The 27,999-nt window shown below is 37.6% G+C and overlaps 1 protein-coding gene across 7 annotated transcripts in view; it reads right to left on the reverse strand.

The window, feature by feature from the left end:
- Positions 1–27,729, reverse strand: part of SYNCRIP (synaptotagmin binding cytoplasmic RNA interacting protein) — a 36,241-nt gene extending 8,512 nt beyond the window's left edge. For 5 of the 7 annotated variants that reach the window (XM_027854914.1, XM_027854909.1, XM_027854905.1 and 2 more), the window contains exons 1-10: positions 26,786–26,869; positions 25,181–25,340; positions 24,435–24,553; positions 24,173–24,280; positions 21,246–21,359; positions 20,979–21,155; positions 12,589–12,724; positions 11,528–11,733; positions 8,786–8,935; positions 8,286–8,407 (exon numbers count right to left, since the gene is read on the reverse strand). In XM_027854914.1, the coding sequence (XP_027710715.1) occupies positions 8,286–8,407; positions 8,786–8,935; positions 11,528–11,733; positions 12,589–12,724; positions 20,979–21,155; positions 21,246–21,359; positions 24,173–24,280; positions 24,435–24,553; positions 25,181–25,328 (1,280 nt within the window). In that variant the 5' untranslated portion in view covers positions 25,329–25,340; positions 26,786–26,869. Of the gene's footprint in view, positions 1–8,285; positions 8,408–8,785; positions 8,936–11,527; positions 11,734–12,588; positions 12,725–20,978; positions 21,156–21,245; positions 21,360–24,172; positions 24,281–24,434; positions 24,554–25,180; positions 25,341–26,785; positions 26,954–27,668 lie in introns of those variants that run through there. The other 2 variants (XM_027854887.1, XM_027854922.1) reach the window with 2 other exon arrangements.
- Between the last annotated feature and the right edge of the window lie 270 nt (positions 27,730–27,999).

The following is a 27,999-nucleotide window of genomic DNA, read 5'->3' on the forward strand; positions in this document are numbered from 1 at the left end:
CCTTCTCTTCACTCTCAATTGATCTCATCCAACTTCCACAGGATTAATTACCTCCATAAAGATCTGTCACGTGAAATAAGTATTAAATAAATATAACCAGTCTGGGATTCTTCAGAGCTGCAAAATGAGCATCATCAACTAACTTCTGGGCATTTCAAAAAGTATTGTCTCTTCACATCTATCCCTTTTCCAAACTTCCTTATTTCTACTGTGAGAGCACTATCATATTTCCTGTGACCCAAGTTCAAAACCTAAGTGTCATCAACTTCTCACTTTCATTCACTCTACATGTTCAATCATTTACCAAAAGATCTTATCATTCCTACCTCCATAATATATTTCCTAATCATCTCTTTTTCTTTAAAGGCAGCTAGGAGGTGCAGTGGATGGTACACTGGGCTCAGAGTCAGAAAGACTTGAGTTCAAGCCTCAGACACTTACTAGCTGTTGTGACCCTGGGCAAGTCATTTAACTTGTCTCAGTTTCCTTAACTATAAAATGGGGATGGCACCTACCTCACAGGGTTGTTCTTGAGGAGCAAATGAAATATTTAAAAGCACTAAACAGTGCTTGGCACACAAATGAGTGCTTAATTAATGCTTTTTCCTAACCCTTCTCCTCCCCTCCTCTACCCACAGAGCCATTTAAGCCCTAGTTCAGGCCCTGATGACCTCTCCCCTACACTACTGGAGTAAGTCTCCCAATCCATCTACTCACATAGAGTCTCTCCCCTTTCTCAACCATTTTCCATACCTGCAGGATCAAATGTCAACTCCTATTTGGCATTTAAAGTTCTTCATGCCCAGGCTCCAACTAATATAGCTTTCTAATCTTATTAAACATTTCTAACCTTCATGCACCATTTCAGTCAAACTGGCTTTTTTTACTGATCCCCATAGAAGGTGCTCCATCTTGAGTCTATGTACCTTTCACTGGCTGTTTCCCATTCTTGGAATGCATGTCTTCCTTACCTCAGACTCTCAGAATCACTAGTTCCCTTCAAAACTCAAAGAACACTTTCTTGTGAAGTACCCCCAAATCACCTATTTTGTATCTAGCTGTACAGGTCTAAACAGGGACTATTTTACTTTTGTAAAGACCAGTGCCTAGAACAGTGCTTGGCACATAGGAGGTGCCAATAAATGCTTGTTGAATGACTGATTTAAAACCCTACATAAAATTCTGTTGACTATTTTTAATTAAACAAAAACAGAAAAATCAGGTTGGCTGTTTGTTAATCATGTCATCATCTACTAATCATCTAGGCAGCTATTATCATCATCCTCATTTTACAGTTGAAACAGGTAGAAAGGAGTTTAGCTGACTTGCCCAAGGTCACACAAAGTTAAGTATCTGACGCAGAATTTTACCTTGGTGCTCATACCTCTATGTCAAGCTACCATTCCACAACGTAAGAAGCATTTTGGATGAACAATGAGTTACCCAATTACAAGCCTTGTGATAAGTCAGGTCTTGACATCTTGGGCCTTTCAGATCTATCCATACTACAGATGAACCCTCTGTGTTGTTTCTTCAAATTAAAATGCCTCACTTTTCTATTTATATCCCAGTGCTCAGCACAGTGTTTGGCACATAAACACCTAATAAATTCTTTTTTGTATATCCTTAATAAAATTGAGAGGAAAAATCAGATACTTTTCAAATAACATACATGGCACAATCCTAACACTATTCTCATTAGGCTTGAAAGAGGGAAGGTCCCTATACATACCTCTAAGGTAAGTGAAAAGAAACTTAATGTTGTGCTACAAACAATATATACAAGTGGATATGTACCAAATGTTAGGAGCGTATGCCACCACCACAAATTCTTTACTTCAAGATACGCATAATTCATGGTAGGCATATACAAGGCAAAATACGGAGAGTCACTGAAGCTTTGTTTGCTTGTTTTCCAGGCAATAAGAGAAATGGGTCCCATAATCTTTGTAGTAGTATCAACAGTTAAAATGTATAAAAGCTCAGTCATCTAATCTGATCCTCCTAACAACCCAGTAATCAACTTTGTAGGTACTTCCCCTATTTTGTAGCTCATAGTGAAATGATTTTCCCACAAGTTCTGTGTGGCAAACATGGCCCATTTATTAAAATTAGGTCATTTGTTAAGTCTATGCTACCTCTTAGAACTAAAACCACCAGACTCTGCTGTGTGATTGATTTAACAAAACCCTCCTAATTCAGTGCCAAATAAATGAGGAAATGAGGCTAGATTGTACCACAATGAAAAATGAGGACAGGTTTTTATCTCACTTATAAAAATATTTAAACAGGACTAGTGGAAATTTAACAGATTCTCTGGTACAGTGGAAAAAAAGCAGACCACCTGGTTTGGAACTCTAGTTATGCTATACTCACTGCATCTGTGAGACCATGGGCATGTCACTTAAAATCTCTCCTTTTCCTTTTAATCTTTCTTTTCTGGCCTTTGATTTATTCAAAAGGTCTACCTATGCAGATTTAGTTCAGCAACTTAAAACCTAGAAATTTGCCTGGGGTAATGAGAGGATAAGTGACCAGTCCAGGATCACAAATCAGTAAGTCACATGAAGGATTCCTACTCATTTCTTCCTGACTCCAAGAGATTGACTTTCACTTCACCACACTACACTGCCTCATTATCTAATACTTAATAGCACCAAATATACTAAGATAAATACTGCTTTGGTGTGAATTTGCCCTACAAGCTTCCTAGCCTAGCACCTAAATTTCATGCTATTTAAAGGCAGCATTCCTTAAACTCTAAGGAATTCCCTCACTTCTTAGGCTTTGTCTGATGGTATGCCACTCACCACACTCAAAACCTTTTTTGAGACTCACTGTGTTTCCCCATTGCAAAAGGTGATTACACTAAATATATATGGTTTCTCCTAGCTCTCAAAGTTCTATGAGTCACTGGAAATCAGTGACTAACTTTTAGTGAATTATCTGCTGGAGGGTGTAAATACAACAATCATCATACGCAAAAGAATTTCATTCTTTCCTGATTCCCCTTTCACAAGTAAAGATACACAGAAATTTATAACACTGCTAGAAACTGCCTTCCCAATTACTTGCTTAGCAATCAGCTTCATGAACTTTACACCCTTAAATCAATTGTTTTCAGGGCTAATTATGGAGAAGCAAAAGGATTACAACATCAAAAATCTACCAAATGCTACTTCTCCAGTCTTCCTAGTAATATATTATTGTTGCCTTTTCTTACTAGCAACAGAACAACCAAAATCTATTGTATTCTATAACCATGATATAAAAAAGAAACTAAAATTAGTTTAGGATAAAGAAGTTTAAAAAAACAAATGGGAAATGCATTATCCCAATACAGCAAAACCCATTAAAGAGTGGTTTTGTATCTTATGCAGTAAGTGCTCTATCAGGCCCCAGATAATCTGTTAACTTGACAACAATTAATATATAGTGTGCTGCCTGAACTACAAGCAAGAAAAAAGCAAAGGTGAACTGTGAAAATAACTTATGCCCACAGCTCTGACTTCTGTAGTCAATCAGTAATTACATTTACTTCCCCTTCCCTCAACTCAAATATATCACAATTAAGTTCCTAAGTCACCCACTAGAACAACTCAAAGACCCAGAAGCATAGTGCAGTGAAATGCTATGGATTTTTTTAAAATTTGGGATGGGGGGGTGCTTTTGATTTTTTTTTCCCTAGAAAATGGGGGTAGAGATTGTTTTTAATTATTTGACATTCATTTTTTCCTGCAGGATTTCATTTGGGTCGTCCCACCCCAAGTGGCTAATTTATTACCTTCCAGCCCAGCACAATCTTAAAATTTCACTAAAAATTTCACTACAACAAAATAATTTTGCCTGCTTGTGGAATTACAATAGCCTTACATATTAAATGGGCCTTTAAAAAAAAGTTACTTCCCTATCTTCCCCATTTCCACACCCCAATTAAGGTAAAGCTGCCAGTACTGCCTCCTTGATCCCAGTTCACATACACTAAAGATTAGTGACTAATCTTTATTTTGTTTCTTTTTCAAAGAACTATATTCAGATGTATACGATTAGGAGAGTAATTAATATGAGTTACATAACAGTTTGAATATCCCAGAGGTGGAAGAAACTTTAAGAGGTAACTTTATCTAACCCATACCTAAGCAAGAATATACAAGGGAGCATCTCTGCTATGCTTAAAGATTTCCAATAATACGAAACTCATTACCAAGTAGCAATTCCACTTCTGAACAGAATCAAAAAATCTCAGAACCTGAAAGGCCATCTGGCCCAACTCATAAACTTAATAAAAATCCCCTCTATAATATGTCTAACTACTTTAATTGTTAAGTTTTCCATATATCAAGTTTAAACTAGACGAACCTCTACTCACTCTTCTCAGAGTTTTGCCCTCTGGTGCCTAAAAAAATCAAGTCTAATCCCTTTTTCATAGTCCTTTAAATACTGATAGCTATCATCTCTCTCACCACACACCAAGTTCCTTTCCTAGATGTTTAAGTTCCTTGAACTCATCTTGCCATGGCATAGTTTTTTTTTTCTTTTCTTTTCTTTTTTTTTGGTACGCAATGGGGTTAAGTGACTTGCCCAAGGTCACATAGCTACATGGCATAGTTTTGAATTTCTACTATAGCAGGCTACTTCCCTATATGAAGAGTTCAACAAAATGGCAGTGTGGTATAGTAAGTAATTTGAGTCTAGATGAAAGTGAAATCTTGCTGGGCTACAGAGGGCTGCTAGAAGGTGTTAGAGGGAGTAACAATGGCTTAGATTTAAATAGGTAGAAAGGAAGGCATTATAAGCAGCAGGAATATGTCTCAAGCAAAGGCTGGAAAAGAGTGTTCAAGAACCTTGAGAGGATTTGTTTGGCTGGAAAAGAAGCTATTCAAGTTGTAGGAAATAAAGACTGAAAATACAAGTAAGGATCTGATTGTGGAGAGCATTGAATTCCAGCCTAAGTAATATGAAATTGATCCATTCAAAGTTTCTAGGAAAGGAGTAATATGAAAGTGATGAAAGCTGGCAGACTGTACAGGACAGAAAAGACTGACAGCAAAGCAGTTTCTTTATTTTGAGGCAATTTTAATTCAACATTTCATAGCTATCATTGCAAGATAATTGCCATTCTTTTACACCTTCTCACCAGCCACCAATAACTTAGGATCCCTTGTAAGTTTATCATGGATCCAAGTAGACAAAGGGACCATATAGAGTGAAAAGAGGGTAAGCAACACCAGAAATATCAGCCAAGGAACTGTCCTTTCTCAACCAGAGTTAAGGAGTTCAGATCATGTCAGGACAAAGAACAAGGCGGCAATTTAAAAAAAAAAAGGCATTGTCTTATGCAGGTCTATATTTTTAACATAAGCAAAATTACTGATATCAAAATGATTACTACAAATATTCTAATTTTACAGATTACAAAACTAAGGTTCAAGGTTGACTTGCTAAACAGAGTCAGGTTTAGAACCCAGGTCTGCTTTTAAAGCCCACTGGTACATTATGGGACATCAGTCACCTCAAAAACTTTAACGTAAAAAGAACACAATATTCTTCACATTTCCATTTTTCATTGTCTTGCTTTCTAACTTAATCTAGATTATAAATCCATTACAGCCATTTTCATAATACAAATATCCTAACTTGCTTTCATAATACAAAATCACAACTACTAATGCTCAGGATTATACAATGAGTCAAACTCCATTTTCCTTAACATTTGACTTACATTAATGAATATTTCTCTTAAGTGCTTCTCCAACTTGAACACTTTAATTAGAATGATTTAAATGACCACCTTTCAGCTACTGAGCTACTGATTTGAATTATGAACTATACCCTTCCTGTTATTTCCCCACACCTTTCTCCAATCTTCCACAGATGCCAAGTATTTGGTTTTCTGTTACTTGTCAGGTCATGAGATTTTTCAGTATTCATTAATAGAAATTTTAAAGGGATTATGGGATAGAAAATGAGTGTCTCATCCATTAATCTGGATGGGAGACTCAAAAATTACTAACACTGTCATAACTTTGGCCAACCAAGTCTACTCCATACATGTTAGCGATATGATAAATTGGTTATAAAATCCTAAATAATTCTTGTTAAAAACTTCCTGAATATATATAAAAAAATGAAAAGACAATTACAAGAACTGTGATATATTCAAGTCTCTGCAATCATTCCCATACAAGAAAAAAGAAGCGAAGAAGCTATGTTACTGGGTAGACAATCTAATCATTTTTAATTTCTTATCATGACCCAACCTCCCACCAGATTTGTGCTGAGCAAATTGAAATACAGATGTATCTCACCTCAAACAAAAATCAAGTAAATGAAATTAAGAGGCTAATTATCCATTTAAAAAAGAAATTCAGTGCAGCTAGGTGGTGAAGTGGATAGAGCACTGGCCCTGGAGTCAGGAGGACCTGAGTTTAGGTCTGGCCTCAGACATAACACTCACTAGCCTGTGTGACTCTGGGCAGGTCACTTAACCTCAATTGCCCTCACAAAAAAAAAAAAAAAAAAAAAAAGATTTCCCTTAAAATTTCTTTAGGGGGTTTTATGCACAAATGGGAATGAATACTTGACAAGAGTAGGTACACCCAAGTCTAGTACCAATCATTTTTTAAATTAAAATTCTTACTTATTTTTTAGCAAGTCTAAACTTTTTAGGTCTTAATTCCTAATTTGTATGATTTTTTTTAACCTAATAATATACCCAATTTAATTGGCTACAAATATCAAGAACCTTCTGGTATACCCAAGATACTTGAGCTTGGAAAAAAGTAAAAAAAGATACAAACACCTAAACACAAAGTCCTTGTCCTCAGACATTACATATGTTAAGTTGGACAATTGCTTAAGTTTATTTTTGAACATAAACAATAGTACTAACGTATACAGTACAAAAAGGACATGTATTACTCTCCCTACTTAATGTAATTGTTATTCCCATTGTAAACATTTCTAAATATTGCAAAAAAAAGTCTTATCCTAAAATCTGAGCTATTATAGCACCATATATACTATAAATGACAACAAACATTAAATATTTGCAGAACTGCAGAGGCATAATTGGATAAAAGCATTATGCTTACTGAGGACTTGCATACATGCTATACTTAATAGTTGAAACAAACAGTTATGACTTTAATTTCATAGACTGACTATGGTGTTGCAAAAAATGTGCTAGATTTGAAGCCAGAGGGAAATGAATTCAAATGCTTACTCTTGACAATTGTTTTATCAAACATCAGTAAGTCATTTAACCTCTTCAAGCTTCAGTTTAGTCACCTATAAAAAGTTTTTTACTTGCATGAAAGCTTTTCTGAGATCAAATGAGAAAAAGTGCTTTGCAAATATTAAAGCACTATAAATGTCAGTTATTACTCATTTATAAAAATTTTCACTTTATTAATAAACAACCATGATGTGCTATATTAATAAACAACCATGATGTGCTAATCAATGAAGATATAAATACAAAGAATGAAAATCTATCCTCAAGAAGAAAAAAATTCTCTTTAGTATAACTAAAGATTGTAAGCTTCTCGAGGGAAGGGATTTGACTATTTGTATCCCAAGCACTTCTCACAGTGCCTGGCAAATAACAGATGCTTAATAAATGATTACTGATTACTTGAGAACAAAAAAAAGCAGGGGGGCAGCTAGGTGGTGCAGTGGATAGAGCACTGGCCCTGGATTCATGATGACCTGAGTTCAAATCTGACCTCAGACACATAACACTTACTAGCTGTGTGATGCTGGGCATGTCACTTAACCCCGCTGCCTAGTCAAAAAAAACCAAAAAAATAAAAACAAAAAAACCAGCCTAGGCTGACATATATAAAGATACTTAATTACAACTATGGCCTAGCAGCAAGCAATTTTTCAGGAAAGATTTCTCGTGGCCCTGGATCTCCGTAACACTCAAAGCTTTTGCCCTGTAACTGTTAAAATGATGCTTATACTACTGAAATATGGTAAGTGGTGAGTAACACGTGAGACAAACATCTGGAAACCGAATTTTATATTTTAGATAAATTCAAGTTGCAAAGTGATTATAATTAAAAGTTTGTCTTCATTTGAAAGACAGACACGACTAATTCCCACTAACTCTTAAAATGTTTATTGGGCATGCAACTATGTTCATATAATATAAGCTTCATCAGAAAGACAAATTTTTAACGAGTACATCATACAATCAAAAAATGCAAATGTTAGGACAATAAAATTTACTGAAAACTTTGCAATCATGCCCAACAAAATTCATATATGTTCATACTTACATTTGATTTTTAGCTGCTTGCCTCTGAGCTTTGCGTTCTTTCCTTTTTTGATCTGGTGGCTTAGCAAAAACAATTTCAATATTTTCTCCTTCTAAATCTTTGCCATTCATTTCTTCCATTGCCTAAAAATATCAGGCACTGGGATCAGCGGTAAGTAATTTTCAACACAACATGATTTATTACAGAACTTTAGAGATATTGGTGTCCCTTTACAGAGAGTCTAAAACAAGAAATCTTAACTTGGGGGTCAGTAAACCTGTTTTTCATAAAGCCATCAAAGAATTTTTTTTTTAATTCATTTTACTGGATCGAGAATCAAGTAAGTGGCCATCTAGGCCCAGTTCTAGTCTAATATTAATGGCCAAGTTACTTCACCTCTCTAGTTTTTTAGTTTCATCAACGATCTCTAAATTCTCTTCCAGCTCCTAATTTTTGGTTATGTAATTCATAATTTTAAATGTCCTTTAATTATTCACTATCGATTCTCAGTTGTTTATTACCTTTACAGCACCATCTCTCTCATCAAAGTGAATGAATGCATAATCCTTTAGTTTCTTCACTCGTTCCAGTTTCCCAAACTGACTAAATGCTTTTTCTAAAATCTCTTCTGTTACGGTATTGGCGAGGTTACGTACAAATAGCACTTTCACCTGAAATTAGAAAAAAACAAAAAACCACACATTTTCAAAGTTCTGTATTTCCAAAATTTTTAAAGCATAAAATGTTGCTATCACATATTCCCTATGAGAATGAAGGTATATTCTAAATAATAAAATAACACTCCAACTCTGATGACAAATAAAACAGGGGGTGCAGGTTAATATATAAAAGCTTCCTAGGAAATCATGACCTCTTTCTTTCTGACCTCAATACTAGGATCTTTTTGGTATAGCATAATAATATAAAACTCATTAAACTATAAACCCTTTGGTCCAGTGATAACACTAAGTATATATTCCAAAATAGTAAAAGAACTACAAAATACTTATAGAAAAGCATTTTTGTGGTAGAAAATGAGTGACCACTGAATAGCTGAGCAATTGTTTTATGTTAACTCAATGGAATATTATTGGGTCGTAACACTTATGGTTCATATTGCTTTAGTGATTGGTAGTTTAACTGTTAGTGATTGCCAGGAAAATTAAACTCAATAGTTTTCTAAAGTTTCCCAGCCCCTTTGTGTACAAAGAAACTTAAGATGACTTGTACAAGCAGATGAAAAAGAGAATCACAATTTACACACGATAATTTCAAAGGAAAACACCAATGAAAGACATCCTGAATTTGACCAATGCACTGCACTGGCTGATCATGCCTGCAACATTCTGACATTGTCAGCATATCACCTTCCCTCCCTCACTTAAAGAGGTGATGGACTATAGGTGCAGAATGAGGTACATACACTGTCAGACATGTTCAGTTGCTTTTACTACACTGTTAAAATAAGGTATTCTTATTTGGGGGAAAAGGTATCATTGGGAAATGATACTGCTGTAAAGTACATCATTAAAACTTTTTAATATCTTCAATGGAGATGTCAAAATGAAGTCATGAAATGTTGACTTCAAAATTGATTTCATCATCAAAGTTAAGGCTAAAAGTATGAGCATGGTGATTAATGGAAACCATTTACAACATATGAGAAGTTTTCCATGGAAAAATTCTGCTTAGTTGAATAAGCCATTTAGTATTGAAACAATTAAAATATCTCCGAATGTAAAACTTCTTTAACTGACTACCAACACAATGAAGAAAACTAAGACCAGGAAGCAGCAAGGGTATAAATAAGAAAAGCACAGTCAGAGAAGGTAGGTACAGATCCAGTCTGTGAAACTTACTATGCCTGTGAACTTGGGCAAAATTCACAACTTCCCTGGGCCGGTTTTCTCATTTGTAAAATGAAGGGATTGTACTAGATAATTTCTGAATTCTCTACCACCTCTAGTTCTCTGATAACCAACATATTTTTATATTATAAGTAGAAAATATTTTTAAGATTCATAACCCCACCCCAAAACAGGGCTATCAAATTCCTAGCAACATGCCCGATTCATCAGAACTGACATCAAAGGAAGACCATACCTAAGTCCACCATACTCTTAATAAAGGAAATTTCTCAGGTGACCAAACTGAAAATTGTACTACTAGCATTTATGTTGACTCCTGAGAGGTATTTGCTCTTATAGCAAGTCTCAACTGATTTCTGAAGCAGTATAACTAATAATAGCTAAATCTTGTTCAACTGCCACAGCTCAGCTGGGGCCAGAACAAGCACTCACTATTTTTAGGCATGGGACTTTAGTCTAACAAACAATTGAGTTTGGTGCCATCATCACACACATGCCAAGATTCAGCAGCTCTTGCTGCTAGCACAATTTCCCACTGCAAGATCCTCTACCATATGGGCTAAATGTATATCAAAAATTCCTAAAGCTTCAAATCTTCCATGTATTATTATATTTGTGGTCCCATTACCAGTAGGTGCTCACAGTGTAACTTTTTCTTAGTAATCACTTCCTATAATACAGAAGCCCAGATTTAGGAAAACGATTCTTTAAAATAAAAAAAGAATTCCTCAGTTTCCCTGTAAAGAAACAAATTTCTACAAAGAAATTTTGAGGTCTACAATTAATTATTTAATAATTTGTGTATACTATATACTTGTGTTGAGTTGACTTGTCAAAAACGTAAAGTGTAGTCAGTAACTTTCAGTTAAAAAAATCTTCCCCTGGCTCTGACAGGCCAACCCCCTGAAAACAAAAAACAAAACAGTCTTTTACACAAAGAATTTTATCAAGAAAAGATGCCAATTTTCTTTTTTTATCCCTTCATAAATGTGAATGTATAAAATAATAACAGAGAGTCTTAAAAGCACCTAAGGTTTGCAAGAATGGTTTACAAATATCTCATCTTATCCTCACAACAACCCTGGAAAGTAGGTGCTATTATTAGGCACTTTTTACAGATGAGGAAACTGAGATAGAGGGTGACTTGACTACAGTCACAAAGAACAAGTTAAGTGTCTAAGGTGGAATACTCAGCTCTTCCCTATCCCAGGGTACAGTGTTCTATCCAATGCACCATCTAGCTGCCAAAGGTGCGCCACATCCTATTAGAATTTGTTCAAATCATTACATCGTTTCTTTTCATAAGACAGGCTTCCCATCTGAATAAAATAGAAATTAGATTTTATTGTACTTTAAAACATTACTGAACATAGTCAATATTTTCTCAATCATTACCTTTGCCATGACTTCAGGATCTGGATCTTCTATAGGGTCAGCCCATTCGACTGTACCCACATTTCCCCAGACTTTCACTTTGCCACTCATTAACCTACGCCTGGCCTGAGCAGCAGTTTTGTGATCTTCATACTCAAGGAAACAAAAACCTCTGTTCTTTTTCTTATCATCCGGTTGGTGGTACAAAATGACATCTGTAAGGCCCTCTGAAATTAAACAACCACCCTGTTTAACAAACTGAACAAATGAAATGGGAAAAAAAAAACCTAAAAGTTTTTTACCTAGGATGTAATTAAATATCGAAACAAAAAAAATTTTGATAACTTGATTTAGTCCAGTCCTATATTAAGATTTTCAAAAATGAACAGGAATCCTGGGGCATGTTTCTAGTGAATTTATCTGAACAAATTAAGAATTCTCCCCAAAGCATAAAACATAAAGAAAAATAAACTGAAATGCAATGGTGTTTCTATTAGGCATGTTGTTGAGTTCAATTAGAATTACTGTTTATTTACCCAACCGTCTTAAGACAATGGCAATACAAGACAAATCCAAATGGAAATACCACAATTATAATATTAAAAACAAAATTATTTTCCTAGCCCAAGCCAAAGATAGGCTTATTTCAAAGTAAATTTAGGACTTTAATTGGGAGTTTGCTATAATAGAATTTGCCATGTATTTCAACTTATTAAATAGTTATTTCAACTAGACTGACTTGACAGCTGTTTCTTTGAAACTGTGTTTCTCCAAAGATAATGCAAAATATAAAAATCAGATTTAAGGTAGTCTGATACGACAAAAATTCTAAGACAGACTGTCATCTAGTAATTTTTATTTAAAGGAATTAGTTTTTGATGACCCCACAATCCTTGAGGTTCTCTTCTTGTTGTACAGTTGGACTCATTTAAAATAACACTGTTAATAGGAAACAGAATTGAACACAATGAAGTGTAGTATTTTTTACAAAAATCACTTAAATGCCTAAAAACATAAAATTTATCCTCACTCAAAAAACCAACTTCCAATAATACAACAGGCTCACTCCATGTTCAACTTACCTGTTACTTTGCTAAATTCTTCAAGAATCTGCTCCTTTGTTTTACTCTTGGGAATAGACCCAACAAAAAGTCTATTATTTGCAACTGAGATGCAGACGCCAATGTGTTTTCCAGAGCGAATTTCATGATTATTATACTGGAAACAAATAAATTTTTTACATTAAGAGTTACTCATCTTTAGACCATTTATCTAACACTAAATCTTTATCACAAATGCTGTACAATTCACTAGATTTTCTACCTATATAATAGTCTCATCAATTAAAATATGCAAATAAAGCAATAAACACCCTATGCACATGGAACTATGTAAAGTTACAAATGTGACTCTGGCCTCAAGCTTATCTCAAAATAGCTATGAAATTTTTACATACCTATAGAATATACATAAAGCAATTCGCAAGTTATATGGATTACACGAAGACATATAATTGTCACGTATATTGTCTTGTAAAACTAATAAATTAGGTACAAAATTTGCCTAGAACAGCCCAATTCATTGTATAAAAGTGGATTTAGCAACCACTACCTCTCTACCCTGCCCACCAACGCCAGGCCACTAGATCTATTATCATGCAATGTAACCAGTTTACTACTGTCTATTATTCAGCAAGGTTCCTTTCCTTGATCAGTAAAACACCAGTGGGAGGGAGGGTAACAGAGAGAAGTAGAAGGATGAGACGAATTACTTCCCTCAACCTGTGCCCCTCCCCCCCAAAGAAGATGCAGCAAACCAGTTAGGTTTAATCCCTTTCTTTCTCTCTGTACTTCAGAATGTCACGTCTAACATAAATATATTTCCCACCCTCTAACAGAATTTCATGTTTTCCTCAATTTTACAAAGGCAGGTAAAAGAGTGACCAAAAGAAAAAAAAAGAGAGAGAGAGAGAAAGCAGCTATAATATAATGCTCAATCTATACCAGGTAACTCAAGATATACAGTTTAAGGCTTAGATTCTTATCATCTAGACAATAGTTTACTAATGTTCAGACTCCTTAAGAGTTTGCCCAATGTGATGGATATTCTAATAAATCTTATCTTTGGCTGAAAGAAAAAAAAATTAAAAAAAAAAAAAAAGATATACAATTCAAGCTCCACAGTCTAGAGACACTGAAAGATAGACTAAAGGTCACTGTTATTGTCGAGCCATTTCAGTTGTAATCCCACTCCTCATGACCCCATTTTGGTGTTTTCTTGGCAAAGACATTAAAGTGGTTTGCCATTTCTTTCTCCAGCTCATTTTACAGATGAGGAAACTGAGGTAAATAGGATTAAGTGACTTGTCCAGGGTCTCACAGCTAATATCTGAGGCCAGATTTAAACTCAGAAAAATAAGTCTTCCTAACTCCAGACCTGGTGCTGTATTATACCACCAAGCTGGCCCCTTAAAAGTCACTAAGAGAAGCAATTTCAGTATTCTATGACGCATCGTTTTAACACCTACAAACTAAGGGTCCAGAACACAGTATAGAACAAGAGGGAGAAATCTTACAGATTATATAACTACATATGGAAGAACCAGGGTAAAATATCCTCTTTGTATCAGAAGCAGTACTAAATCATTTTGCATACCACATACCAAGCTCTTCCCCAAAATAATATTACCTGTGTTCAGGTAAAGCTAAAGAAAGTAAGGACCAACAGGTCTCTTTCTATGTTTCCTTGCTTCAAACTCATTAAAGCAGTTTATTGATGTAATGCTAATAAAAACTCTGATGCTAATAAAAATTCTGTACTACTTCACATTTATAGGCTTCCTTTGCTCAGATTTTAAATCCATTTCTAAATTTTAAGCATAAATTCATGACCCATGCAATGTTTACAACAGCAACTTGCCCTAACTTGGCATAGCTGTGAGCCCCCAAGTCTATTTTTTATATATAATCTATATAAGATCTGTGTTCTCAATATACCTCTGAGAAGCCAACTGCATTGCCAACAAGTTTCCAGGGTTTTCTTTATGTACTAGACTTGCATATTGCTGAAGAATACGACATAACTTAAGGTCTCTCTGGGCCCTACGATTTCACAGCAAGTAAAGCAAAGATAGTAAAATTATATAAAAATAGTATTTAGGTCATAGACTCATAAAATTCTAGAGCTGACAGGAACTTGAGACAGCACGGTCACTTATTCCAAACTTCTCATTTCACAGTGAGAAAACTGTTGCCAAAAGAGACTTCCCCAAAGTCCAAGGCCAAGATAAATTTGGATCCCCTGACTCTTACTTAGTGATCTTGACGCCACTGTCACAAAAGATTACTATTAAACCCATATAGGATCAACAAGGCTGTGTTATGACAATATTGTAGAGGGAGCATTATCTAGGACATATTAGGGCTTCATATCAATAAAATCATACTCAAGTCATCTAAGCTTTTGGACTTAAGAAAAATCTCAATAATTTTCTTTCTGCAAGTGATGCATAGTGCTAACCCATTTACTTTCTCAGCCTTCTGGTAAAATGAACATAAATACCCACAAACTATGGATAATTCACAAACAGCAAAGTTTATACTCTAACGTATATAAGACAGATAAGGACCAAAGTTATACAAGTTTCTAGGTAGAATACTCAAATATACAAGGGGGTAGAAAGTCCCTTTGTCGAACCTTATTCTCCTGTCTACTATAGAAAACATATTTTATCCATCCTTTATCTGTAGTCAATAGGGTGAGACTATTCCAAATGTGATAGAGCCATAAGAGTTAGTGAATTAGCCCGAGTGTAGCACAAAACAAGCACAATATGATTAACTGGTTCAGAATCCATCCTCTGCCTAGCTATGTAGAATAAACTTATGCAAAACTTTGAAAAATTGTTAAAATTAGATACAATGACAGTTAAGGATCTGCTGCAGAGCATGGAAATAGCATTCTAGCTTGAGCATTCATTATTAGCTAAATACATAGAAAGTACCCCTCAAAGCCCGGAACTGATAAGGCTGCCACCTCCAAGACCTTAACATGTACTTCTCCATTACCCTCTAACATGAACAAGCACAAAAATGGACAAAACCCCACTTTGGGCATAAACATTACTAAGCTAACCTACCTTCCTAGTTACAGTTCTGTTCCCCCAAATGTCACCCAGCCTCAAAATATGTTCTTTTTTGCTTCTTCATTCCTCATATCCACTATAGTAACTCCAGCATATTCTTGTGTACTATCTTCTAACATTGTCCCTTTTCAGAACCACTGTCACCATCCTCTTCTGAATCCTTTCTCTTGCAATGCCTCTTAACTGCAATTATTGGCTTACAGTCTCTTCCCATTCAATTGGTTCCTGAATACAAAAGTCAAAATATACTTCATAAACATACATATTTTCATGACATTTATGCCTCACAAAATATTTTTCACAACTCCCTATTATCTAAAGTTCAAACTCTTCACTTTGAAATTCAAGGTTCTCCAAAATAATTACTAGGTTAAAATTACACTGCTAAAATGAAATGGCCCCTAACCATCATAACTTAATGTGATCTTTCTGTTCTTTTAGCTCCTTCAGCATTTACTTAACAGAACTCATGTTGTGTGTTGTAGCTGTTGCAAAAAAATATGTGATGAATTAGCACATAGTGATGGGAGGAGTACAATTAGAAGAGGATCCCAGTTACCAGAAACGTTCCAAATGGTTTACAAGATTTTTTAGATCTACTGTGACAAGAGAGGCGAGTGCTACTAATTACTGTAAAAAGAGGGTTTTTTGACTAGGGCCTCTGATACTTCTCCAGCTCTAGATTTGTGATGTTGACATGGTGGCACACAGAAAAAAAGCACTGGCTCTTACGTCAAAGGATCTGAGTTCAAATTATACCTGTTAACTCTGTGTCCATGGATAAGTGTTAAACTTAACTCACTGTACCTCAATTTATTCAACCGTAAAATGATGAATTTGAACTAGATGGCTTCTGAGGACCCTCTTTCAATTCTTGTTCTATGATTTCTATAGTCATTCACTAGGCATAATTTCTTGCACTAATGGTTACTTTCTCCTGGGTAGGCATTTCTTCTCTTTAACTAGGAAAGAAATAGGTTAAGAAACAGTCATCAGGAGATCTGGGTTCCAATCTCACTTTAGACAACTCAATGGCTACGTAACCAAGCATTCATTTAACCTTCCCAGAGCCTACCAACTTCACATATTGTGAAGCAGTGGTTCTTTGTTTTGTTTTTTTACATTAACAAGCTGTATAAAAAAATTACAATTACAACTAGATAAAATTCCCTGAGGGTAGGAATCAAGTCGGGGCTTTTACTTCATGTTCTAGACTATGCCTTCAAACTCAGTAACTTGAAACTCATTGAATAGTATAAGCTATTCTTCAATTTTATAGGTCAAGTTATGTATCAACAATATCCATGGAAATGACCATTATGGAATTTCATGTTAAATACAGCTTAAAATGTTGGACACTGGCCAGACCTTAAGGATCTTTTTGTTGAAATCACTGCAGGATTTAATCCGTATCATTCTTGGCCCACAATTTGTTGTGTAAGACTTTTTCCTCTCTTCACTGCCTACTTAATAAAATATTCTCTCAGGAGTTATAACCAGGGTGACCAGAATAATTTCTCTCCTATGAGCTCCTACAGAACTTGTCTATCATTTCACAGTTAAATGAATACTGCCTTATGATACCTCTTACACCGATGCACTAAACTATTATCCAACTTTCATGTTTATGACCTGTACTGTCCATAAGGGCATGAGCCTACTTGATTCTCTATAACTCCTAGCATAATGCCTTGTATACTGAAATGCTACTACCAGAAAATAAGTCACTTGAGTGATATCCTACATTAAAAAACAAACACCCAAATCTTAAAGAGTATCCAACAGTTACCCTTCTTTATCATCACACTTGACAAAATATCTGGTGAATAACATCTACAGTAATAAAAATTCCCTCTATACTTGTGGCTTTATATAGAAACAGGAAAAAAAAAGGGCTTCTTACATACATCAATCAATATGTAAATGAACCATTACATTTCTTAGAGAAATTTTTCCTAAAAACACTTGAAAATACAGAAATTTATAGATACATAAAATATGCTTTTTTCTTATTTTTCCCCCATTACAAGAAGATCACCATACAAATAACCAAGCAAAGTAGGTAAGTCTCCCAGCAAATGTGCAGGGTTGAATGTACCTAGGCTCCAACCTGTATTAATGACAAAACCACATAATATGGCTTTAGTCCTAAGTAAAAAAATTTTTATTTAAAGAAAAATTTTTAAAAAAAAAGGAAGAAAGTTGCCTAGGAAACAACAGGCCTATGAGTAATAAACTAAGATAACTAGCATACTTATTTTTTATGAGCAGTTAATTCCATCATCCTTAATAATAATTACTTACACAAAACAAAAAATCAATCTAAACTGTCCAGCCACACTGTGACAGAAGACTGATAAAGAGAATGGACTTTTTAAGTATTTGTCTACTACATCCTGATTAATACACTTTTACTTCCCCATGGGTCTTGCCTGCCCCGTCCTTTGACTGATACTGCAAAGTAGACTTTCTGCCAGACTGATTCCTCCTCTCACCATGGTCCTGACCCAACAGCTGCAACATGCTCTCCGGGGATGTATTCCAAGCAGCAGAAGTAGAAGTGATTCTGAATCCATCCCTACTAAGCATATATTGCTACCCATGGTCATTTATGCCATAGTGCTAACCACTCAGTAGAAGTAAGGGACTCCTTCCCAAAGCAAGATGCTACTGCTGACACTACTACTTCAAGTTTTGAGGGTTGTGCAGCAATGTTACATAGAAGGCATAAATACAACACGCAAAATGAACTGGAGGTATGACTTTAAAAAAGATTTTTCAGACTAGGTCTTGGAGATTAATCAAAGGGACATCTTAAAAAATAGGTAAAATCTTACAATAAGTACATGTAAAACTAATTATATCAAAAGAGTAAACAAGGGAGATAGTGCTGGATTTGTAGTCAGGAAAACCTGGGTTCAAAATCATGTTTCTGATACTTACTAGCTGTATGAACTATAGACAAATCACATAACCTCTTTGAATCTAAAGGCAACTCTAAGCTACAGATGAGTTGCTGTTTGAATAGACAGAAGTTCACACAATCACATCTACTTATGTATTTACACAAAAAAAATCCATTTACTTAGGCACTGACATACTATGATTAGTGTTTGAAAGATTTTAACAAATTACTTAAAGACAGACCATTTCAGAAGGTATCTGTATTGGAATGCATAATCATGATACCAGTTTTAGTATTTCTGAAAATCTTCCATTAATTATAGTTATAACAGGGGCAGCTAGGTGGCGCAGTGGATAGAGTTTTGGTCTTGGAGTCAGGAGGACCTGAGTTCAAATCCTGCCTCAGACACATAACACTAGCTGTGTGACCCTGGGCAAGTCACTTAACCCCCAATTGCCTCACAAAAAACTATGGTTATAACATCCCATCATTAGGATATTCTGGCATCAAGGTGTATAACACTCTGCCAATAGCAGTTTGCATGACTACTCTGATCCTTCCATAATATTTTAGACTACAAATAAAAATATTAACAGCTAAGTAACCATTCATTTTACAAACTAAAAAGTCAATAAAATCTGATTGCTAATTTCTCTCTAAACTTCCCAACAATTTTATGTAACAAAATCACTAGCTACCTAATTTATGGATTACCCAATTTCTTAAAAGTAAGCTTAAGCTTTTAGTGCTACAAAGCCAAGTATCAATTCATCTGTTAATTGAGGGTGATTCTGTGAGATGGTCTCTAGAGCTTCTTTGAACTCTAATAACTCTATGATTTTATCTGAACTACCAAATAAAGAGCAAAAGACACATCAAGAAAGAGAGCTACTGAAAGGGTGCAGCTGGGTGGTGCAGTGGATAGAGCACCCACCCTGGACTGAGGAGGACCCGAGTTCAAATCCAGACTCAGACACGTAACACTAGCTAGGTATGTGACTCTGGGCAAGTCATTTAACCCCAATTGCCTCACCAAAAAACAAACAAACAAACAAAAAAATGCTACTGAAAGGTTCACTAGAGAGCTCTATCCAATGCCTTAGAAGTTAGAAGCATTTAATATGATGACTTGGGAAGAGGGTAGAGGAATAGAAAAAAGAGAAAAAGGGACCAGTGTTAAATCTTTTCTACAAAGGTATTCCTTAAAAATGTAGTATACATCAAGAATCTTAATTTTATGACTGTCATAAAATTTTCAAATATTCAACACTTACACATAAATAGAAGAAAATGGTGGCTCAGCACAGAATACAAAATTACTTTATATTTGTCCTTGAATGTGGAGCAGGGAAGGCAAATTTACCTTTTATGTTACATTTTACTGTGTAAATATTAAAATTAGGTGGTACTATAACCATAAGGTAGAAAAATATGAGAGCAAGGGTTCAAAGTCAGGTTTGTGCTTTTAAGTGTACTTCAAATAAACCCCAAAACTGAGAGCAAATAACACAAAGCCAAAGATTAATGTTATTTTCTGTCGTCACTGGTCACAACTAAGTTCTGTCAACAACCATCATAACTGTTACCAACGATGAAAATAATCTGTTTACCTAATGGAACAAATAACATCCCTTTCAGACATGTTTACCTAACCTAAATCATCTAGTTTTTGTTTTTTTTTTTAACAATTTGCTATTGATTATTAGCTTAACTATTTTTTAACAACATCATATCAGCTGCAAAAGTCATTTGATCAGGGGCAGCTAGGTGGCGCAGTGGATAAAGTTCAAATCCCATCTCAGACCAGACACTTGACATTTACTAGCTGTGTGACCCTGGGTAAGTCACTTAACCCCAATTGCCTCACCAAAAAAGAAAAAAGTGATTTGATCAGAGGCAGATCATGCGAGGGTCCATGGCAAAGAACCTATCAGAACCATATATATCTTAAAGATATATATAAAGATATATCTTAATTGATTCTTCAGCCTTTACAATGCTCTAAATTTTAAAATTACAAGTGAAACGTATTCTAATGCAGGCTCTCAGGAATTCTGCCTTATCATCTTACATCTCCCAACCAAACACAGAGATAACAAATGCTATAATCATTGCTCTTTTAAAGTTTCAAAGGACCCTAGAGATAGGTGATCTAATCAAATGCCTTTTATTTTTTAAATGAGGAAACTGAGTCTTAGAAAGTTTAAGAACGTCCTCAAGGTTACAAAAGTTAGTAGAACTAAAATTAGAACCCTGGCCCTGATTTCAAACTCCAGTTTACTTTAGTATATACCACACAGCCTATGAACACAATACAAAAGGACACCAACTACAGCTTCATGAAGTATGATTAAGCTCATAATTTGCTACAAGTATTTTTTAAATCATTAAATATCTCCGTTAAGTAGTAGGTAAAAACTTACCAGTTTAACAGCCTCCTGAGCTGCTTCTTTTGTACAGAAAGTTACAAAAGCATATCCTCTATTTAGACCAGTCAGGGGATCCATCATTAAGCGCAGATCCCAAATAGGTCCAGCTTTTTCAAATAATGGAACAAGTTCATCTTCAAATAGATCTCTTGGAATCTTTCCCACAAATATCTATAAACATATATATGCAGTTAAGATTCATGAACATGCTTTATGAATATTAGTTCTATGGCTCTTAAAATACAAAATGTTTCTCTTTACCTCTGTGCCAACGGAAGGCTGTTGTCCCGAATATACTGAATCTGGAGGGGGTCCCCCATACTTCCTCTGTCCTGTGGTCACATCAAGTGTATAGCTTGTCCTTTCCAAGAGTGCCTTCAAAAATTCAACTCAATTAATACATTGTGGCCCAAAGAACCACAACCTGGTATTTTTTAAATCCTGAGTTTGCTTAAATTTTGTTTTCACTTGGTTAACATTCTAATTAGATCCTTATCACTATAAGCAGCATTATAAACCTTTTTCTAATTACCTGATCTTTATTTCATAGCATCACATATTTAAAGCTGGAAGATATCTTCAGGGATCATCTATCTAGTCCATCCACCCCATCATTTTGCACATGAGGAAACAGAACAGATTAAATGATTTGCCAAACAGGCATTAAGTAGCCCAATCAGGATTCAAACCTGACTCCAGACCCAACATTCCACCACACCAAACTATACTAAAGATCTGGAACCTCTAAAATTAAAACAGGTGGTTTTACCTATTGATTCTATTTACTTCAATTAGCACATAAAGCAAATTGCTTAGATAAGATACTGAATTAAAAAGTTTGAACATCTTAGAAGTCTTTGATTCTAGATATTTTGTTTTGCTTTGTTTTTGACTAAAAGTCCAAAAATATACTAGCATCCACCTGTTTAGCATCAGTTTCATCCTTCTAGAAGCAAAGGATAGATTAATTTACCTCTCAGTCTCCTTTAATCTTCACGGTACCAAACAATAACTATTATGACTACTGGGTATATCCCTACCATACTGGCAGTTCCTTTATTTTCATAAGATGCAATCTCAATACTTTTCAAACAATTTAGAAATGTATCATTGGTCCAAGTTTTAAAGCATTGAAATACACTCCACAGAAAACTTGAGTTAACAAATTTACTCAATTTTTTTTTTACAGTACTTTTAACAACTTTGAACACTTTCTAGAATATTTATCTACTGGGTCTAAATAGTATTCTGGAAACTGCACTTTAAATATATTTTAGGTATTACCTGTGACAAGTATAAACTGTTAAATTTACATAAGACTTATCAAATTTCCAATCCTGAAAAAGTTAAATACTAAAATGCTACTCTAAGTAATAGGCAAACATTATCAGGGAAGACATGAAAAATTCATTTTTTCTTCAATTTAAAAATAAGATCATAATACTCGCGAATAATTTTAGTGGAATTTAATACGCAGAAATATACTCATTAACCTTTATTCATAAGATTTAATTAAAAAATAACACACTTGTTCTAATATATTTAGTTCATGATCCAATTTTTCTAAGTTTAAATCAAGAAAATAAAAGTTTATTTCCATCAATTATATCTTTAGCTTTACTCTTTATACTGAGGATTGTTTTTGGTGTTATTTCACTTAATAGAAAACAGTTAACGATGCTCAAATAACTCTGCAATTAGCTAAGTTATATACTGAGTAAAACTTTAAAAGTAATATGAGACTTTAACGAGATGCATAAAAAAAGGCGAATTATTTTGTACACATGTTCCTACTTGTATTCAAAGTTCAGCCTTGCCTAAAATTCATAATACTGAAAGAGGGTCTCAAAAATCTGAGGAATTCAAAACTATCACTGAAATCAAGTAATTCAAAGGCGCTTTTATTTCCCTCCTCCAGGAAAGGCTATTGATCAGTACATATTAAAACTTTATTTACAACTTCTATGGATCAAACTTATTTATTGGTGCTTTCAAAAAAGATAAAAGGCAAAAAGCTCTAACTCTAATCTCATCTTATGTCAAAACAACATATTCTTCATTTCCTTTTCCTTCAGAGGAGTTCAATGGACTATAAAACCTGGCACATTTCTTTTCCAAGAAGGAAACACAAAGATGCTATAAACTGTAATTTTGCATGAAATTTAAAAGAAAAATTTCTCATGATATGGCCCTGTGCAACTAATTAGAAAAATATGGGTTTAGTTACATCACAATTTCCTGTAAAATTTAAAGAGAAAATCATTTTGATAGCTTGAATTACATTAAGTCATCCAGTTGAAAGTTATGGTTTGATAGTTTATAAACATCAATACAAAAGCATAAAAAGACTTTTCTAAAAAATAGATTTACTACATATAAATTATAAACTCAGTAAACTTCAAGGACTCTTAGGTGACTGCATTTCAGAAATCTCCTTTGGTGTCTGGCTCACTATCAACTCCTCTCCCATGTCCAACAATATCCCATATCCATTCCCTTAAGTCTACATCTAACCTCTCCTATTACTTCCATGTCCTAATTCCTTTGCCCCTCCCATTTCTGTCAGCTCCTATCAGTAATTCTTAAATCTGTGATGTAACAGATTTTAAATCTGTTCTTGATTTCCAACATAAAGGATCACTCTATAGGAAAAGTGGAGGGACCTGGGGGCAGGCAGGGGTAGGTGCTTCCAAATATTTTCACTAGACACTGCCTTGGTAAAAAGCTATGTGAGGGGAAAAATCCTAAATACCTGCTTAAAAGGAGACATAAGAGCACCAAGAGAGAATTTACATTGATCACACATATACTTTCCTACAGTCTATGGGGTTAGTCTTGTTCCCCTCCCTCATCTGGCTTTAAAATAACCAACTGGACAAATCTCAGTTGTACTCTAGAAATTAATTGTAAATTACAGATTCTTACCAAGTCGCATAATTTTCAAGTATTTAACCGAGCTGGAAATAGGTATGTGATTTACAACCCAAGCATTAGAGTATAAAAAGCACATTTCACAAATGTTTCTTACAAATTTGTTCTTGACATTCAAATTAAACATTCCAGACACAGAAAGGCTAAGGAAGTTTTCTCAAACCACACTCTAAGTCATTTACAGAAAAAGTTCACAATTCTCAAATCAGCTTCCCTGACTCATTTTCAAAGGGAAAAATTAAAAGGCACATACATACCTTAATTTTTGCCTCATCTGGTCCTTTACTAGAATCGGCCACTTTGGTCCCCTGTTTTTCTCTCTGCCTATATGTCTTCATGACTCCACATAAAAAGGCACTTTTGTTCTGTTAAAAAAAAAAAATTTTAAATCTTCCTGTCAAGTTTAATAGCAACTGTTACATTCCTTTGCTTCAATATAAAAATTCCACAAGTGAATTCAAACATATGTTTTATCAAGCAGTTTACAAGGTAGCAGTAGTATATATTACTGAACATTACCTGAACATGTGAGAGATCACTGTCTTTGAACTGTTGAAGTACTGCCAATGCACCGTCTTCATTAAATTCTTTTAAAGCTTCAATAGCTCGTTCATCTAGATCACTGTGTGCAACTAAACCTAGGGAAGAGAAAATGTTTACTAATTAGTAACTACCTTATAATGCCTATTTTCCCAGGGTATTTTAAGGAGAAATTCCAATTACTTTCATAAAAATTTTATCCAGTAACAATCTCTCATTAAAATAACACGCTTCATGGCTAAGTCTAGTCTCAATCACTCAATATTGCTACAGTATTGATCCTGCCTTATAAAAACTGAAAATCAATCTATACAAGAGATATTCCAATTGAAACTCAACTCAATTCCAATTGCTATGGGAAAAACAAATACCATCACCAAAAAAAAATTAAGCAAATCTAAAGCTACTCAAAATTACTTAACAAGAACCCTAGCAAAAGACCACCAAAACCATCACCTGCTCCCACCATTAACAGTGGTTACTATTGTTTTATACATGCTCAACTGGACCCCTGGCCAGACTGCCTACCTGGTCTATCCCCTCCCCTCCATTCTTTAAGCATTTAGCCTCAGGCCCAATTTCTAGTTCAAAAATAGAAAAATTGTCACAAAATCAAAACTGCAGTCCCCATACTAATTGGAAACCACAAAAAGTTGCTCTTTTAGTTTAATTCCAGAAGTCCAATAGACAAATTTCATAATATAATTTTGCAAGTTGTGTCTTACCTGCAACGTAAATTTCATCTAGTTTTTCAGCAACTTTCTGTGGTAAACCAGCATCAAGCAATGTCTGGAAATGCTCAGAATGGGTAACTGCAGAAGAAGTATCCATGGGCTCTTCAGTACCATTCCCATTAACATGTTCAGTAGCCATGTTTCCAGAGATCTGTTTAAATGTAATAGGCAAAATTAACCTACATTCTTCAAAAAGGACACAGATGACAATATTGGAGTCCCAGTCTGTCCTCTATCACTTATTACAATAGCCAGACAACACCTACCGTGAAAGACACTAATGCCTGACAACTGACTTAAGTTATAAGGCAGAAAAATAAAATCACTATTCTACTCGGAGCACCACCCCTGTACTCTCACCTAACACGTTAACTAGAAAAGAGTTATATTACAAACACTGGTAGGCATGCCACCTGCAGCTGCGCTGCTCAGTAAAAGGTGTGGATTAGTGGCAAAAGATAAAGAAGCCGAGTCTTCCAACCTCTAGAGTAAAGCTCCAAACTGCACACTTTTTCCCGCCTGTCGCTTTTGAATCCACAACACGCAAAAGGAACAAAGCGCTCCGATAACTGTCCCCCCAACTCCCCAGGCCGCACCCCACCCCTCCAGCTCCTCACCCGGCGCAGAGAGACTCTACCACCGCGGCCGCCAGGAGCCCATTAGAAACACGTGCTCCGCGCCTTCAAATGTCCTACAACTTCCTCCAACGTCTCCACACCGAGGCCCAAGGCCACAGTGGCAAAGCCACACCAAGACTCCAACAGCACCCCTAACAACGAAGATAGCCCCCAAGGTAGCAACAGCCTCGCAGCCTCCCACCCCCCACGGCGGCAAGAGACGACTACAGGCCACGGCCTCTCCCTCTCCTCCCCACGCCTTCCCCTCCCCCCTCCGCCAAGCACCACCATCTCCGCCGTGACACATGGCTCTCCCCGGGGCGGCGGCACTATCTCCCGTCCCGTTCTCAATCTCGCAACGCTCCGGCCCCACAAATACGTGACCCACAGCACGTTATACAACTCCCCCACCCCCTCGACCGGTGCAATGACTCTGCAGCTCTGGGGCAAACCCCTCCCGCAACGGGGCAGAGGAGTCGGAGCGGGAGCCGGCGTGAGGGAATTCCCCGGGCGGCCCTGCTCCCCCACCTGCCCCACGCACCTACTGCCCGATCCCGAACCGCTTCCAGCCTGGCGCCTGCCTGCGGGGACCAGCGCCCCCTCCCCCCGCGCAGAGCAGACCCACAGCACCAGCCACGACAGCAACCAACTCCGGCACCGCCGCCGCCTGCAGTCGGCACGGGGCACTAGCTAGCACTGAGGCAGGCGCCTCCTCCCTCCGGCGCTGCAGACAAAGCCCGACGGCGGGGTAGCACATGGGAGAAGGGAAGAAGCGGAGGCGGTACCAGGGGCCGAGGCCTAGTCCCAGGCAGCACCAGTAACCAACGTGCTCCTCTCCCCCTTGGAATCCATTTTCCAGAAAAGCCGGTTTCTCCCTCCCCGCGCCGCCCTCTCCTTCCTTCCCTCCCCCCCACAATGTCGCCGCGCCTTGGAGCCCAATGCTCCCCCTCCCAACCCGGCAGGATCCCGTGGTCGTTACCTCCCCGTTAGGCTGCCGCGGGTAAATCCTGTCCGAGGGGATCGGGTTGCGGGAATCGCGTGCTCGCTGCTCCCTGTGTCCGGCGCGAGTGGAGCTGTTGTAAAATGGCGGCCGAAGCTCACGCCGCTGGCAGCAAACCCGATCCAGTTCCACTCGCCTCCGAGCGCGCTCCCGGTGCGCGCGCGCCTCCGCGTGACCCCCCCCCCCCCCCGCCTCCCCCTTCCCCTCCCACACAACCCCCCTCCTCCTCCCCCCCCCTCCCCACCACTCCTAGCACCCTCCTCTACCTTTTCTCCCCCGGTCGACTTCTCCTCTACCCTCCTCAATCAATACCACTGCCCGAGCTCTCAGAAACCGCGAAATGACCTCTCCCCTTCGCCTTCTTTGCTCCCTGTCCCCCACTAGCCCTTTCTCCCCGAGAGGTTTCTACCCCTCTCTTTCTCTCTCCCGCGCAGACGTGAGAAGGCGACGACTACGCCGGGTCGCGCGCCCGCGAGCTCCGCCCCGCGCCCAGCCACCTTCCTCTGCCCCCCCCCCCTCCATGAGGTGGGCGGTGCTCAAGACCCCGCCCTTCCGCTCGAACGGCCACGAAGGGGTCAGACAGTGAATGAGAGGCCCGCCCCTTCCCCTCCCGTCTCCTCCTCCTCCTCCCCCCCCACCCTCCTGGCTAGGCGGGGCGGGGCGGGCCGGGTCGGCGTGTCCCACTCGTTCTCCTTTGTCAGGAGACAGACATCTACCTACCCCACCCCCACTCCAGCACACATGCCACCACCACTAGTCTCCCACCCACGCACCACCCCCCTTCTGGGAGTCTGGGAGCAGCGGGAGGAGAGAGAGGGCGGGGGTCACCCTCGGAATGCTGGCCTTTCCCTAGAACACCCACCCTCCGTGAGCGCGGAGCCCCAACTGCCAGCGCCGCCGCCGCCGCCGCCGCCCGTTCGCTCTCCCTCGGCTCGCTCGGGAAGCTGCCGGCGCACGTGTCCCCCGGGGCGGGGCGAGGCGAGGGAGACAATGGGACTGCGGGGGGGAGGGGACAGGCGAGGGAGGCGGCGAGAATGGGAGACACGCGGCGGGGCCGAAGTGCCCGATGCTCGGCGCTGCCGATCGGGACGCGCACCAAACATACACATACTCCGCGGCAGACGGCAGTAGCCCTGGCGGTGTCTACGCGGGCCCACCTCGCGGCTCCGGGGTGGCGGTGCACGAGGCTTGCC

Source organism: Vombatus ursinus, unplaced genomic scaffold (genome assembly GCF_900497805.2).
Source record: "Vombatus ursinus unplaced genomic scaffold, bare-nosed wombat genome assembly UNPS02000582.1, whole genome shotgun sequence".
NCBI lineage: Eukaryota > Metazoa > Chordata > Mammalia > Diprotodontia > Vombatidae > Vombatus > Vombatus ursinus.